A 15,928-nucleotide genomic window follows, 5' to 3' on the forward strand; every position below is an offset into this window, starting at 1 on the left:
TCCTTGATGGCCCGAAAAGCTAAGTCTGCTGCTTTGGACCACACCACTCGCTTCGGCTTGTTCTTTAGCAAGTCCGTGAGCGGCGCAGTAAGTTCGCTGAACTTATCGATGAACCTACGGTAGTAGTTAACCATACCGAGGAATCGTCTCAGCGACCTGACCGAGTTTGGGGCCTCATATCCTAAGATAGCTTGGACTATATCTGGATTAGGCCGCATTCCTTCTCGCGACAGGATGTAACCGAGATACGGCAATTCGTAGCAGCAGAACTTGGACTTTTCGAGGTTGATGCGCAAATTCGCGTTTTTCAACCGCTCCGCAAGTTCTGTCAGTTTCGCAATGTGGTCGTCAAACGTGTGACTGGCCACCACAATGTCATCTAAATAGACAAAAATGGACGGCTCAAGTGCCCCGAATCCTAAGACTTTGTCCATGAGCTTGCTTAAGGTTGCCGGGCTGTTTATCAGTCCAAACGGAAGTCGCTTGAACTGGAATAATCCCATTCCGGGAATGGAGAAAGCGGTGTACTTCCTGCACTCCTCACTCAACGGCACCTGCAAGAACGCTTGGCTCAAGTCTATGGTGGACAGGTACTTGAACGGCCCCAGATGACTCAAGATTCTGTTCTGATGGGGCAGAGGGTACGCATCCCTCTTGGTGCGCTCGTTTAGCTTACGAGCATCGAGACACAGCCTGATCTCCTCGCTGTCTCGCTTCTTGACCGGAACGACCGGCAACGCCCAATCCGACTCCGACGGTTCGATGATTCCGTCCCTGAGCATCTTTTCCACAGCTATATGAATCTTCTTTTGTATTTCTGGGCTCCACGGATACGGATTCTTCCGGACCGGTTCGGCCTGTACGAACTCCTCCTTCAGCTCGATTTTGTGTTCCAGCAGGTCCGTCTTTCCGACGACTCCTTCGCTGGCAACGAGAAACATCTTCTGTACATCTTCCAACTGTTTTTTCTGCTCTTCTTCTAATTCTTCTTCTGCGTCTTCTAGATTTTCATCGACCTGTTCATCGACCACCTCGACGGATTCCATCGTTGGCCTGATGCCGAACTTCTGCCAGAAGTCGTAGCCGAGGATGCACTTCCTGTTCAGCTTCGGCGCGATCATCACGGACAGAATCTTCGTAGCACCATTGAACGTAATCGGTATGTCACTACACCCAATCACCTCTAAACTCTCACCTCCGGCTGTCTTCAAATCAATATTCGTGGGTTTCAACTTTAAACTTAACAACTTCACTAACTTTCTTCCACCAACACCTAAAACTGTGCGCTGTGCACCACTATCAAGAAGTCCAACAACCGATATTCCCAACATTTCCACTCTTGCAAACGGCCTACGATCGCCGTTGCTCACTGTAACAAGCATCGTTGCCACTTCAGCATCTTCTTCTTCCTTCTCTCCATCAACCCTCGAATATCCTAGCTGTTGGAGTGCTTCCGACGCTTCGGTATCTTCGTGAGGTCTTCTGGAGCTTCCCGTGAGACTGACTCGCCTCACTGAGCAGTCTTTTGCATGTTTTTTGCTTCGCAGTACGGGCAATCTTTCGTAGAAAAACCCGGAAAACCACACCGCACGCAGAACACGCTCCTCTCCTGCCGGCATTCCTCGTGGCCATGACCTGCAACGTGACAATTGAAGCAAATATCCCGTTTGACCGGAATGTACGCCTTCACGATCCGCTGTAAGGCACTGGTTCCACTCGAACCTGCAGCAGTGCTGTTCTCGCGATTCTGGGTGTTCGGTTTCGGTTGAGACCTTTCTTCAACCCTTGGTTTGTTCTCCTTCTGATTTCCGTTGCTCTGCTGTCTCTGCTGTTCTGGCTTCTACGAGCTTTTCTGATTGTAGTTTCCGTTGCTGTTGTTCTTGTTGTAGTACGGACGGTTTTGTTGGTTCTGACCTTGCTGTTGGTAACCACCCTGCGATCGGTTTCCACCCTGGAAACGACTCGAGTTCTGGTATCTATTTCCGGTGTTCTGGTACGACGAACGCTGTGTTTGCACCTCCTCCACGTGCGCTGATCGCGGCGTGTACCTTTCTCCCTTCTGATACAGCTTCCAATTGACAGAGTCGAATCGCTTACCGAATTCCTTCATCGATGGAATCGTCTTGATTTCTGCGGCTAGCATCGCTATTTGGCAGTCCTCGCGAGTATTGCGGAAGAGAACGTCAAACTTCCGTTTCTCATCCCACGGATTCGTCATACAGCGGAAGATCCGGACCATGTCCAAGTAATAGTCCTGGAACTTCTCCCTGGACATTTGCTTGCGATTGTTGGCCTGCCGCTCATAGACGTAATCGATGTCGATCGGTAAGAATTCGCTCTTCAATTCATCCACCAACTTCTTCCATGAACCCAGTTCATTATTCCCGTTCACTTCCATGAACCAAGAACGTGCTTTCCTCGTGAACAAATGATGCGCACACTGGAACAACTCGGACTCAGAAATGTTCTCTGAACGAGCGTTGAACTCCACCTCCTTCAAAAACTCGTTCAGTTTCCTTCCGTTGTCCATCCCGTCATAACGAACCGTCCACTTATGCACCGGTAAACTCCTACCAAATCCGGTTTTTTTTTCCTTCGGTTCATCCTTGCCGGAATGAACTTCCTCTGGTTTGTTATGTTCATTCTCTGAGTTACCGAAGCTTCCCAATGAACTATTTCGTTGGTTGAGCCACGCGAGAAAATCTCCTGGATTCTGCTGGCTTTTCCCCTCGTTCTTTTTGTCCTTGTTCGCGTCTACTCCAACTTGTGTACTGTTGGCTGGCTTGGCCTGTACTTCCAGTTTTTCTTTCTCCACCTCTTTCTCAACCTGTTTCGCTTCTAGAACTTGAATGTGTTCCAACAACTTGTTGACCACGTTAATTAGTTCCACTTTTTGTTCTTTCCACTGTTCAAATTCAGCTCTTTCCACGTCACCGGGTTTTCCAACACCATTTCCACTATCAACTCCACTACCAACTCCACTACCATTTCCTTTACCATTTCCACTAACAGATCCAGTTTCACCAACAATTCCAGCAATTTCCTCTTCATTATTCTCTCCAGTACTTTTCCAAGATTCATTATCCTCTTCCGCTCCTTTTCCATTTCCTTTTTCCGCATCCTGTTTCTTCATTATTTCCGTTAGACTCTGGTTAATGAGTGCTAACTCCGCTTCACGTACTTCGGGCAAATGTGACGAAATGGAAAAGAAAGTGTTCAGCAGCTTCATACACGCTCGAGCTGTTTCTGCTAATGAATTCAGTTCATCATCCTTGGTGGTGTATGTTCTCAAACGTTCCAAGCGGAAAACGCAATGCAGAATCCTAGTCTTGAACGACTGTTCTGGCGCTTGCTTGGATTTCCGGTTTTCCAAGTGGGACTTAATCTCACTCACTTTCAACTCACACGCTTCCAATTCATCCAACACTGAACCATTCATTTGCTCATACTCAACATGTTTTAATTCTCTCTCTTCTTTTAGGCGATTACGCAACGCACGTTCGGCTACGCTGCGCGATGAATCAAACGGAATGTCGCGGATCTTCAGTTCATGTTCGAGTTCATCAACGGTCAAATGACCCGTATTCATCCCGCGATACAGTGACAACAAATGAACCATATCCATCTTGCGTGCAAGGAAAATCAAAGATTTTGTAATTAAAAAGAAATTTTATTTAAAAAAAAAATACTAGAAATGAGCAATCACAACTACAAATTTAAAAAAATACCTAAAATTGATTCGCTAACTGAGATAATTTGATAACCTAGTGAATGAAACTGTTCATTGATGAAAACCAACGGATCAACAATGAATTGAAAAAAAAAACCTAGACTTGAATCACGCTCTTGAATGAATGAGCAAATAGCGAATAATTGTAAAAACCTAGTGTAAGTCGAAACTTTTGTAATCGTACTTTGTACGGGGAATAAATCACTTATTTTGCCTGGTGTTTTCACTTAACTAGTCCGAAGGAAACGACACTCCACCGATACGAATTCTATTCCGGAATTCAAACAAAATTTCATGAAATCTCCAACCAATTTCTTTGCCAATGTCTGGTGGTCGTTCCTCCTCACGTAGACTTCCAAAACCCCTCCTCGGAACTCAAAAATTCAAATATTAGCGTCACTTCTGTTTGTATTTTGACGATTAGACAACTTTTGCACCTGAATAATGGGCGTTTTCCCAGAGAAGTGGGCAAATCGTCTAAAGTCCTCAAGTGAACCCAAACACGAAACAGTTAAACTAATTTCTAGTTGGGCGCCAAGTGTAACTAATGGTGGGCTACCCCAGCATTAGTGAGACCCCCCTCTTTGCCTCAGGGTCGGCATGTTAATCCGGAATCGGAAAGGGAAACACTCGATTGGACCAACGGACAAAACAAACCCACTTTATTCTGGTTACCAGCGTTTTATTGGCAGACTCAAGCTGCGTAGGTACCTCACTTCCTAGTTCTCCCACTTTCTTACTAGCTACTCCTACCTCACACGTCCTTCTTCATTCTTCTTCGGGCTCTTTCCGGAACTGCTGCTTCCGCTTCTCTCCACTCTCAGCTCGCGTTCCTGGAACAACGGCTACACGCCTCCACCGACCTCCGGGACTCGGTCAACCGGGGCGGGACACGTCTTCCTCTCTCGTTGTGCGACCACTATGGGCGGTCAGCTGCTGCTCTCGTACTCGTCCCTCTTCTGCGCCACCTGCCTCGACGCTCCCGAGTGTGTTGACGGACTCTGGGACTACGGCGGACGAATCCACCGGTCTGCCTGGTTTCCGGCGTCGGTTGGTGTAACGGCTGGCGAGGCTGGCGTCTTATCTCGCGACGGTTGGTCTACAGACCAAAATGGCGGCGTCGCGAGGGCGGTTCCCACACCGGAACGGTGTCGCGGGCGATCCTCGTGCGTGAGCGATCGTGCTCGGCGGTACTGGGTACTGCGCGGGGAATACCGCGGGTGTCGGGTGGCTTACGGCGGACGGATGCGTCTGCGCCGGCCTGTACGCGAAGCGTACGAACACCGAGGGGTTCTGTGGGCACAATGGGACGGAAATTAGCGATGGCGGAGGGAGGTTGGACGGCGATAGATCGGGGAAAGCAACGGCATTTACCTGGATGTCCACAAATCAACGCAGGCTCCTCCTGCTTGCGTCCGGATCTCCAGATCGTCGGACGGCTTTCCTCCGGGATGGCGTCTACCGGATCTTCCTCTTCACTTCCACAAAACTTCACGTACGGAACGGCGATTTTCACAGGTATCGACCGTCCTCTTCAAAATACCAGGCAAAGTGACCGTTGCAATGGCGGGGTTTTCCCAGCGATCGTCAACCTCCCCCTTCTGGACTCCTTTGTCCCATCGTCCCATCGTCCTGATCATCGCCGCTACCCAAGGCGGGCGTTTGCGATGATCTCGTGCGCTCCTAGCGGTGACTAGCGCAACTAGCGGTGCAGCGTTGGTAGCGTCCGTAGGGGCTGGACAGCTACGCTAGTAGGTCGTTCTGCCCGCAAGCCTTCTCAAGTGCTCCCTCCGTAACGTGCCGCGGAACAAACGATCGCACTAATCTTGGGATGCAAATACCATAGGTTACAGGACGGAGGATCGAGGCGATTCGAAGAGTTCGAACGAACGTTCCTTCTTCTTCTTCTTGGTCACCTTGACCGTGTACATCAACTCGTCGGTCTTTCTCCAACTTGCCTGATCCAACTTCGTACAAACCTGGATTTTTTTTCTTCGACCTTTTGTCATGGAGTTCCTTCTACGATCCAAATCAGCGGAATGGTGGAGACTGTCGACGGAACGGCAAAGGACTACGACGTCGGTTGATCAGTCGAGCTTTTCGGCACAAAAGGGTTTCGTTTGCCGCAAGTGGTGGCTAACAGACGGAACGCGAGTATCACTGTCGAGGCGATTTTCCTTGGATTCGCTCTGCACCAAGCCCTTCCTGATAATCGTGTCCTCTTTCGGTCGGAACGTGCTGGCTTGGATCTCTTCTGACTGGAGGTTGCCGGAACTATCAGCAGCGAAGATCCCGAACCCGCGAGGTGGCAGGCTCCAACTCCTCCTCCTGCCGGCCCTTCGTATCACGTCGCAAATTGTAGCCCTTTGCGCTTGTTGAAGGACTCTTACAGCACCTCGAGCGTTTTGCGCACAAAGTTGAAGGACGTCAACAAAAGCAAAAAAAAAATGAATAATATTTCTCTCACAGAAACCAAAAACAAAACAAAAAACTTACTGACTATAACACACTGGGAACCTGAACTTTTGGAGTAAGATCCGGAAAACTGCGGATTTAATCCGGGCAAAACAAAAAGCTGCGCGAGAAAAAATTTCAACTGTCAAACGTGAAGAAGGAAGAATCTCCGCTATTAAAACAAAGTAGAAGAGGAAGACAACAGTTCGATAGGGAGGCTCACACATACATTTAAATGAATCTATGACATTTCCCCGAAACCCATATTACCGAAAGGACATTTCCCCGAATGCCACTTCCCCGAAAAGACACTTCCCCTAATAGTCATTTCCCCGAATTCCATTTACCCGAATTTCCCATTTCCCCTAATCGTCCACATCCCTGAATGCCATTTTCCCGAATGGGCCACAATCCCGAATGCCACTTACCCGATTAGTCATATCCCTGAATAGTCATTTCCCTGAACGCCATTCCCCATAGCTGGGTATCAAGAACAAAATATTTTCAATCGAGTCTTCATTTTGCATCGTTCTGTAATCTGATGATTCTCTTCCTCGACGGTCCCTTGGATATTGACAAGCATTTTACAGTTGACTCTCTGCTTGTCAATATCCAAGGGACCGTCGAGGAAGAGAATCATCAGATTACAGAACGATGCAAAATGAAGACTCGATTGAAAATATTTTTTTCTTGATACCCAGCTATGGGAGAGAATCATGGCAACGTCCATCAAACAAAAACAAACTAATGTCAAACACCCTTTAAAGCTTCGTTTCGCCAAAAAATGTCTATGCAAGCCATGAAAACTGAAATTATTGACAACCGGAAGAGATTTTTAAAGCAAACAGAATCCAAGGGACCGTCGAGGAAGAGATCCTTCAAGCAAGGGAAAATATCGAGGAATGAAGATAATTGAAGTATGCAGATTGAAGGGACTGAAGAATTCATCGATAGATGGAGAATTATAGATATCGAGAAGATCGACAGCCAGAGAGTCGACTATTTAAGAAAAAAAAAATGATGGCAATTTCTATCACATCAAACTACATATAATATTTCTTGAAAGGTTCGTATTGGCCTTGAATGATCAACTTTCTTTTTGGCTTCCCTCAGAACAGACGTAGCATTTTAGGGGGGAAGGGGTGTTGGAAGGTTTGGTACTATTCATTCAAATACAATGAATTGTTACAGACTTTTTTTTATATATTCTCAAAACAAATACCCTTCTCTTATAGACATGATAATAATAATGCAATAGAAGTTTTGTTATTTTTTATGATTCAAAAACATACCGTGCGATTTTCGTAGTACCCCGTATCAGTAGAACCCCGTTCACACTGATCATTTTATTCACATTGCTGGTTTGGGATTTGGCGAAAAGTATAATCAACAAAAACTTCAAAAAAAATTTGTACCAGCCTTATGTATTTGTTCGATTTTTGCGTTCTTGAACAAAATTCTCAAAAACAACATCTAATCATGCGGTTGAATACAAAATGTTAATTGAACATCAAAACATTACTTAATCCACCCTTAGGTGGTTGGTGCCTTCCTCACATTTAGAGAATAATGCTATCCAAAATAGATACAAAAGGACGGACCTTTCAGTGTTCTATCAACTTGATTCATACCATCAGATTGGGTAGTAAGATCATCATAATTCAGGGCTCTTATGTGCTTATAACTTTTGATAGGGTTGTCAGATCTGCAATCTATTGAACTCATTGAAAAGGTCTTTTGATTACCTATCCAACGACAAGTCGCATGATAAATCCGGACAACGTTTTCATCAAAATATCTGAGATTCTGCCTCTAAAATGTGTATAAATAACACATAAGTGCTTATAACTTTTGATAGGGTTGCCAGATCTGCAATCTATTGAACTCGTTGGAAAGGTCTTTCGATTACCTATCCAACGATCAGTCGCATGATAGATCCGGACAACGTTTTCATCAATATATATGAGATCCGGCCTGAAAAAAGTTCATAAATAACACTTAAGTGCGTATAACTTTTGATAGGGTTGTCAGATCTGCAATCTATTGAACTCGTTGGAAAGGTCTTTCGATTACCTATCCAACGACAAGTCGCATGGTAGATCCGGACAACGTTTTCATCAAAATATATGAGATCCGGCCTCTAAAAGGTTCATCAATAACACTTAAATGCTTATAACTTTTGATAGGGTTGTCAGATCTTCAATGTCTTGAACGCGTTGGAAAGGTCTTTTGAGATCCGGACAGGGATGCCAGATACACAGATTTGTCTGTGTTTCACAGACATTTGAGCTCGTGTCAGACATTTTTTGAGGGGCACAGACTTTTTAAAAACTTCATTAAATTGTTATTTTGTAAAAATATCAATCGAAACTTATTTCGTTAGTCTTCAAATGCTTAAAAACACAATTTTTGTTAGATTTCTATGACTGCAAATTGATTTATTTGAATTTTAGACAAAGGCACAGACATACACAGACTTTTTCACAGACATTTTAAAAAATCATCTGGCATCCCTGGATCCGGACAACGTTTTTATCAAAATATCTGAGATCCGGCGTCCAGAAAGTGCATAAATAACACTTAAGTGCTTATAACTTTTGATAGGGTTGTCAGATCTTAGATGTTTTTGACGCGTTGGAAAGGTCTCTTTATTACCTTTCTAAAAATGTATACATGCATGGCGGGTTTTCTTACAAAAACCACCCTTTTTACAATCTTCCGGACTTTTGTCAAAATCGTTTTTTTAGCATAACTTTTGAAGTACTTAACTAAACTTTATAATTTTCAATAGCGACTTATGGGACCCCAATTTCAATAGCGACTTATGGGACCACAAGACGGATCGAATGAGACCAAAACGGCCCATATCGGTTTAGCCAGCGCCGAGATAATCGAGTGCATATTTTTTGGTGCACAGACCCACAGACCCACATCCCTACACACACACACACACACACACACACACACACACACACACACACACAGTGGCAGTCGACCGCGGAGACGGGGTGTGACGTGGCAATTATTGCAGAACCGTACCGAGTTCCACACGACAACGGAAACTGGGCCGCGGATACAGCAAGAATGGCGGCGATACACGTGATGGGGCGGTACCCCATACAGGAAGTGGTCTCGAGGGCGTTTGAAGGATTCGTGATCGCCAAAGTAAACGGAACCTTCTTCTGTAGCTGCTATGCTCCCCCAAGATGGACCTTGGAGCAGTTTCAGCAGATGCTGGATAGTCTGACCGATGAACTGATCGGACGAAGCCCGATCGTTATCGGAGGTGACTTCAACGCGTGGGCGGTCGAGTGGGGTAGCAGATGCACCAATGCTAGGGGGCATAGCCTAATGGAAGCTCTGGCAAAGCTAGACGTTAGGCTGGCGAATCGCGGAACCAGCAGTACCTTCCGCAAAGACGGTCGTGAGTCCATTATCGACGTTACGTTCTGTAGCCCGCGACTGGCGGCCGACATGAACTGGAGGGTGAGTGAGGACTATACCCATAGCGATCACCAAGCGATCCGGTACAGCATCGGGAGACGAGCCCCTGTACCAGATAGGAGCAGCCGGTCCTACGGAAGGAAATGGAAGCTGCAGTACTTCGACGAGGGTCTCTTCGTGGAAGCGCTCCATTGGTGTGATGGTCCCCAAGACTTGAGTGCAGACGTGCTAACAGCACAACTGGTGACAGCATGCGACACAACCATGCCGCGGAGACTGGAGCCAAGGAGCTGTCGTCGTCCAGCCTACTGGTGGAATGAAGAACTCGGTACCCTTCGGGCAAGTTGCCTCAGCGCCAGAAGACGAGTCCAGAGAGCAAGATCCGAAGCAACTAGAGAGGAGTGCAGAGAGGAGTACCGGTCTGCAAAGGCCGCGCTCAAGAAAGCAATCAAATGCAGCAAGACAAACTGCTTCAAGGAGTTATGCCAAGACGCTGATGCAAACCCTTGGGGGAGCGCATATCGTGTCGCGATGGTGAAGATCAGAGGCCCATCGATGGTGGCTGAAACGTGTCCCGACAAGCTGAAGGTCATTGTGGAAGGGCTCTTCCCAAGACATGACCCAACGACATGGCCTCCTACACCGTACAACGACGAAGGAGGTAGCAACGCCGAAGGTCATCTGATTACCAACGAAGAACTTGTGGCAGTAGCGAAGAGATTGAAGGTGAAGAAAGCTCCCGGCCCGGATGGAATCCCGAATTTCGCCCTGAAATCGGCGGTTCAAGCATTCCCGGATAGGTTTCGAACAGTCCTGCAGAAATGCCTGGACGAAGGACACTTCCCCGACCCGTGGAAGGTTCAAAAGCTCGTGTTGCTGCCAAAGCCAGGCAAACCACCGGGGGACCCATCATCGTATAGGCCTATATGTTTGCTGGACACCCTCGGAAAGCTTCTGGAACGGATCATCCTTAACCGGCTGACCAAGTACACGGAGAGCGAGCATGGCTTAGCAGCGAGGCAGTTCGGCTTCGGTAAAGGGAGATCCACGGTGGACGCCATCCGGAAAGTGGTCGAGAAAGCCGACGAAGCGCGGAGGAAAAAACGCAGGGGGAACCGTTGTTGCGCAATAGTCACGATTGACGTCAAGAACGCGTTCAACAGTGCGAGCTGGGCGGCCATAGCAGCAGCGCTGCACAAAATGAAGGTGCCTGACTATTTGTGCATGAGCTTGAAGAGCTACTTCGAGAACCGCGTGCTGGTCTACGACACTGCCGATGGACAAAAAACCGTTGTTGTTACCGCGGGAGTTCCGCAGGGATCCATTCTGGGTTCAGCACTGTGGAACGGAATGTATGACGGAGTGTTGACACTGGGGCTACCCAACGGCGTAGAGATTGTTGGCTTTGCAGACGACATAGTGCTGACGGTAACCGGCGAAAATGTCGAGGAGGTCGAAGTGCTGGCTATGGAGGCAATCGCAATGATCGAGAACTGGATGCTCGAGGTGAAGCTGCGGATCGCTCACCACAAGACGGAGATGATACTGGTCAGTAACCACAAAAAGGTGCAGCAGGCCCAGATACACGTTGGAGAACACGTCGTGCACTCGAAGAGAGCGCTCAAGTACATCGGGGTGATGGTGGATGACCGGCTGAACTTCAACAGCCACGTCGATTACGCCTGCGAGAAGGCGGCTAAGGCGATCATGGCACTGTCGAGGATGATGCCGAACAACGCTGGACCCAGGAGCAGTAGGCGCCGCCTCTTGGCAAGTGTCGCGACGTCCATACTTAGGTACGGCGGACCGGTATGGTGGACGGCGCTGGGGACGAAGCGAAATCGAGCGCTGCTCGACAGAACGCAGAGACTGATGGCCATGCGGGTTGCAAGCGCGTACAGGACCATTTCGACGGAAGCAGTTGGTGTCATAGCCGGAATGATCCCCATCGGAATCACACTAGAAGAGGACACCGTGTGCTACACCCGAAGAGGCACGAGAGGTATCCGGGAAGCCGCGAGAGCCAAATCGCTGACAAGGTGGCAACGCGAGTGGGACACTGCGGAGAAAGGCAGATGGACGCATCGGCTGATCCCGTCTGTATTCGCGTGGGTGAACAGAAGGCACGGAGAGGTCACCTTCCACCTCACACAGTTCCTGTCGGGCCATGGCTGCTTCAGGAAGTACCTGCACAGGTTCGGACATGCAGAGTCCCCTCTCTGTCCGGACTGCGTCGATTGTGAGGAAACACCGGAGCACGTGGTGTTCGGCTGCCCTCGCTTCGAGGCAGCGCGAAGCGAAATGCTGGCCATTATCGGAGCAGACACCAGCCCGGATAATGTGGTGCGAAGAATGTGCAGCGACATCGTCAAGTGGAATGCGGTCGTCGGAGCGGTGACGCAGATCACTTCGGCTCTCCAGCGGAAATGGAGAGACGATCAGAGGAGGAACGACTAGGAGCCTAGTCGAAAAACCACGAGTGTGGCTGTGAAGGAGAGCACGTTATGATGGTCGGCTCTACCAAATCGGTACACGTCTCGATGGTCACAGGAGTCGAGAACCCACGAGTGTGGCTGTGAAGGAGAGCACGTTATGACGGTCGGCTCTACCAAATCGGTACACGTCTCGATGGTCCAAGGAGAGGGCTGCATATGACTAGCCGATCAAAAGCAACGCGATTCTTGGGCGCGGTTAAACCCTCGCATGGACTCATATGTATGTGGAACAGGAAATGGTTCTAGTACCCGGCATGGATCCTGTAAGTAGACTAGTGCAGAAAATGCAACGCCTCCCCCCGAAGTATATACCGAAAGGTGGTCCCGGGGGGAAAAGGGCACGGCGTTCAAGGACTGGTTTAGTGTGTCGGGAAAACTCTTTTGGTTTTCCCAACCCCACACTACCTGAGAAATGAATTCTCAGGTGCATGATAGCAGATTCCGACCTTGTAAAAAAAAAAAAAAAAAAAAAAAAAACACACACACACACACACACACACACACACAGACATTTGCTCAGAATTTGATTCTGAGTCGATATGTATACGTAAGGCTACCAACTCTTGCTGAGCAAAAATCCGTACACCTTGCCGATATGAAACCATGGTATAACAAAAACTGTCAATGAATTATTTAGATAAATTAAATTTAATAAATCAGATAATTAAAAATATAAAACTGTGTCGTTTTTACAACTAACAAATTTCACAAAATGCTATCAGAGTGCTTCTGACTTGCATGTTTAAAAGTATTCATATAAAAAAACCGTGATTTGAATCAAATCATTATGTTCTTCAATTTGTTTTTGTTAAACGTTTAAAAGTTTACGAAATGTCAATTTTGCTTTTACGAATAATATCGTTCTTAGTGTTTTCACGATCACTTTTCCAGCGTTTTTTTTATTGAAAAGGTCCTATAGCATGTGAAACACAACAGTTTATAGGACCTTTCAAAAAAACTCTAGATTTGTTAAATGTTCAAATGTTTTCACAAGTTTTAGAAAGCCTATAGAAATGGAATATATTTAGGAAGGAATTTCTAAAAGAACAATTCTAGAGTTTTTTTTAAAAAAGGTCCTATCAACATATGAAAGACAATAGTTCAAAAACTCTAGAAATAATGATAATCAAGTTTGAATTGAGGAAACTCCGGAATACTCTTCCTTTTTAAATCAAACTCACAGAAAAATAAAAATTTCTAGTTAACAAAAGCTTCGACCAAATCAAAAAAGCAATTCAATGATTAAAAAGTTGTTAAAATTCCGTACAAATCCGTATTATGCGTAAAATTCCCTACAAAAATTCCGGCCTGTTAAAAATCCGCGAAGAGGTTCGAAAATCCGTATGGTAAGGAAAAAATCCGTACAGTTGGTAGCCTTATGTATACGTGAAGGTGGGTCTAGGAGGTCAAATTAAGAAGTTCGTTTTTCGAGTGATTTTATAGCCTTTCCTCAGTAAAGTGAGGAAGGCAAAAATCTAGCAATTGGGTCTTAAAATTAAGCTTAAATTTGTGATATTATTGTTCACAAGAAAAATAAGCTTTACTAAGTACAATGACCCATTGAACGACCGCAAAGGATTTAAAATGGATTTTTAATGCAATTCCAAAAAATTCACTTCACGGCCCTTCTTAGCAGAAAAGCTCCTACTTGACAGCTCGATCCAGGGGGGGCATAGTTGATCCATCGAAAAAATGTTGTCTTGTCAATAACTTTTATATGCACAAAAAAAGTTATCAGAAATGGTTTTTAATCGTATTTCTTACGGTTGTTCATAAAAATTGACAAAGGGCTTTACTACCCAATTTACAACATTTAATCAACAGCATACCCGAAAAAGCTGTTTGTTCGGTAAAATTGAGGAAGAAAATAACTGTTAATCATGGAAAAAGGCTCTAGCGAAAATGATGATTAGGGGATATGCAAATTCGAGTAATTTTAAATTAAAATAAACGGCAATTGGCGTAAGTGCCACTTCGGGGAAATGGCATTCGGGGAAATGGCCGATTAGGGGAAATGGCATTCGGGGAAATGGTCGATTAGGGGAAATGGCATTCGGGGATATAGCCGATTAGGGGAAATGATATTCGGGAAAATGTCATTCGGGGATGTGGCTGATTAGGGGAAGTGGTATTCGGGGATGTGACCAATTAGGGGAAATGATTTTCGGGGAAATGGCATTCGGGGAAATGTCATTCGGGGAAATGAGCTAGACCCATTTAAATGGGTTTGATATGTGTTGGTGATGTTTACGAAATTTGAACGTACGATGTTCAAAGGTATGAACATCGAATGGTCGAAGCCGAATGCGCATCCGATGTTTACCGGATAAGGTTTGCGTGTATCTTACGCTGACGACTTCGAATCGAAACGGCTACAAAACATGACCACCAGCACCTTCTACGGATAGTATCCTGCAGCTGCTCGACGTTGCACGCCATGGCGGAAGGCAATTATTATTGAAATTGAATGTACCTGAAATGTTTTTTCGTGGAAAGGTAGCTAAGGGGATCCCTTTTCGATATAGAGCAATTCCAGCTCAAATCAGGTATTTTTCTGGTACTTTTGTACCCGACCCTCTCCGATTTCAATGAAACTTTGTAGACATGTTATCCTAGGCCTATATAAGCCATTTTTGTGTATATGGAGCCAATAGTACTCGAAAATAACATTTGAGAAGGGCGTAAGGTATTTAAATATTTTTGTATTTTGTAATTTAAAAATTACTGTATCTCGAAGCCGTTGCGTCGTATCAAAAAGTGGTCAAAGACAAACTTGTAGGAAATTGGACGGGCTTTCTGAAAAAAATACACTGAAACAAAAATACACGCCACATCTATGAGATTTTTTGATTTTTAAGTCTAAAACTTAAATTTAAAGGTGATGTCACGATTTTTTTTCGTTCAAAATTTTTGAGGAAATAGCCTAAAATGTTACCAAAAGACTGACGAAAAATGCAGGATGGTATGTCTCTACTAAAAAAATACAAAAATCATTTACTAAAACTGTTTTTTTGAAAAGTGGTCTAAATGTCAAAATTTTTAAAATCCAGTAGTGGGAATCGATTCTCCAGACAATTTTACATAAAAGTCTCCATATTGACCATTGTCCTATGTCCTAATCCTTGGGAAGATACAGCGGTTTTAAAATTTTTTTTTTTGAAAAAACGGGTTTTTTGGTTGTTTTTGGCAATTTCTATATGACAGACTTGGTTTTACAGTCTCGTAAATATTTTTACCGGAAAGCTCGTCCAAATTCCTATAAGTTTGCCTTTGACAGCATTTCAATTGGATGGCTTACAGATATAAGCTTAATTACATTGCTAATAACTGAAAATAGAATATTTTTTCAGTGTGGTAGAAACCAGGATAGTAAATTTGCTTACGTAAATATAAAAACGATATAAATCAAAAAACCCAAAAAGGCAAACTTATGGGAAATTGGACGGTGATAGGAAAGTTCAGCGCCCACGTACGCACGAACGAAAACGGCCTGCGGCTGAACGACTTCGCCACCTCCAAAAACATGTCCGTACGAAGTACCTGCTTCCAGCACAACCTCCGAGACAAGTACACCTGGAGATCCGCGGTTGGATCTGGAGCGGCTTAAATTACCGGAAGTCGCATCCCGGTACGCGCATTCGCTGGAGGCTGCATTGCCAGGGGAAGGTGAGCTGTTGGAAGCTCCCCTCGAGGAGCGTCAAGGCAGCCATCACCAACGCAGCGGATAGCACCATCGGATTTTGTGGAACGAGGACGACGGAAAGATGGGTTCGACGAAGAGTGTCGAGCGATTTTGGAGGAGAAG

The 15,928-nt window shown here is 45.7% G+C and overlaps 2 protein-coding genes across 7 annotated transcripts in view; both read right to left on the reverse strand.

Annotated features, from left to right (window-relative positions):
• The window catches only part of LOC120424064 (probable ubiquitin carboxyl-terminal hydrolase FAF), a 406,051-nt gene that overhangs the window by 225,281 nt on the left and 164,842 nt on the right, over window positions 1-15,928 (reverse strand). The gene's annotated exons all lie outside the window — the stretch shown is intronic.
• On the reverse strand, window positions 1,548-3,797 carry LOC128093064 (uncharacterized). The gene has a single exon (XM_052708607.1). The coding sequence runs from the start codon at window positions 3,623-3,625 to the stop codon at window positions 1,841-1,843; it is 1,785 nt and encodes a 594-aa protein (XP_052564567.1). The 5' UTR covers window positions 3,626-3,797; the 3' UTR covers window positions 1,548-1,840.

Source organism: Culex pipiens, chromosome 2 (genome assembly GCF_016801865.2).
Source record: "Culex pipiens pallens isolate TS chromosome 2, TS_CPP_V2, whole genome shotgun sequence".
NCBI classification, from domain to species: domain Eukaryota; kingdom Metazoa; phylum Arthropoda; class Insecta; order Diptera; family Culicidae; genus Culex; species Culex pipiens.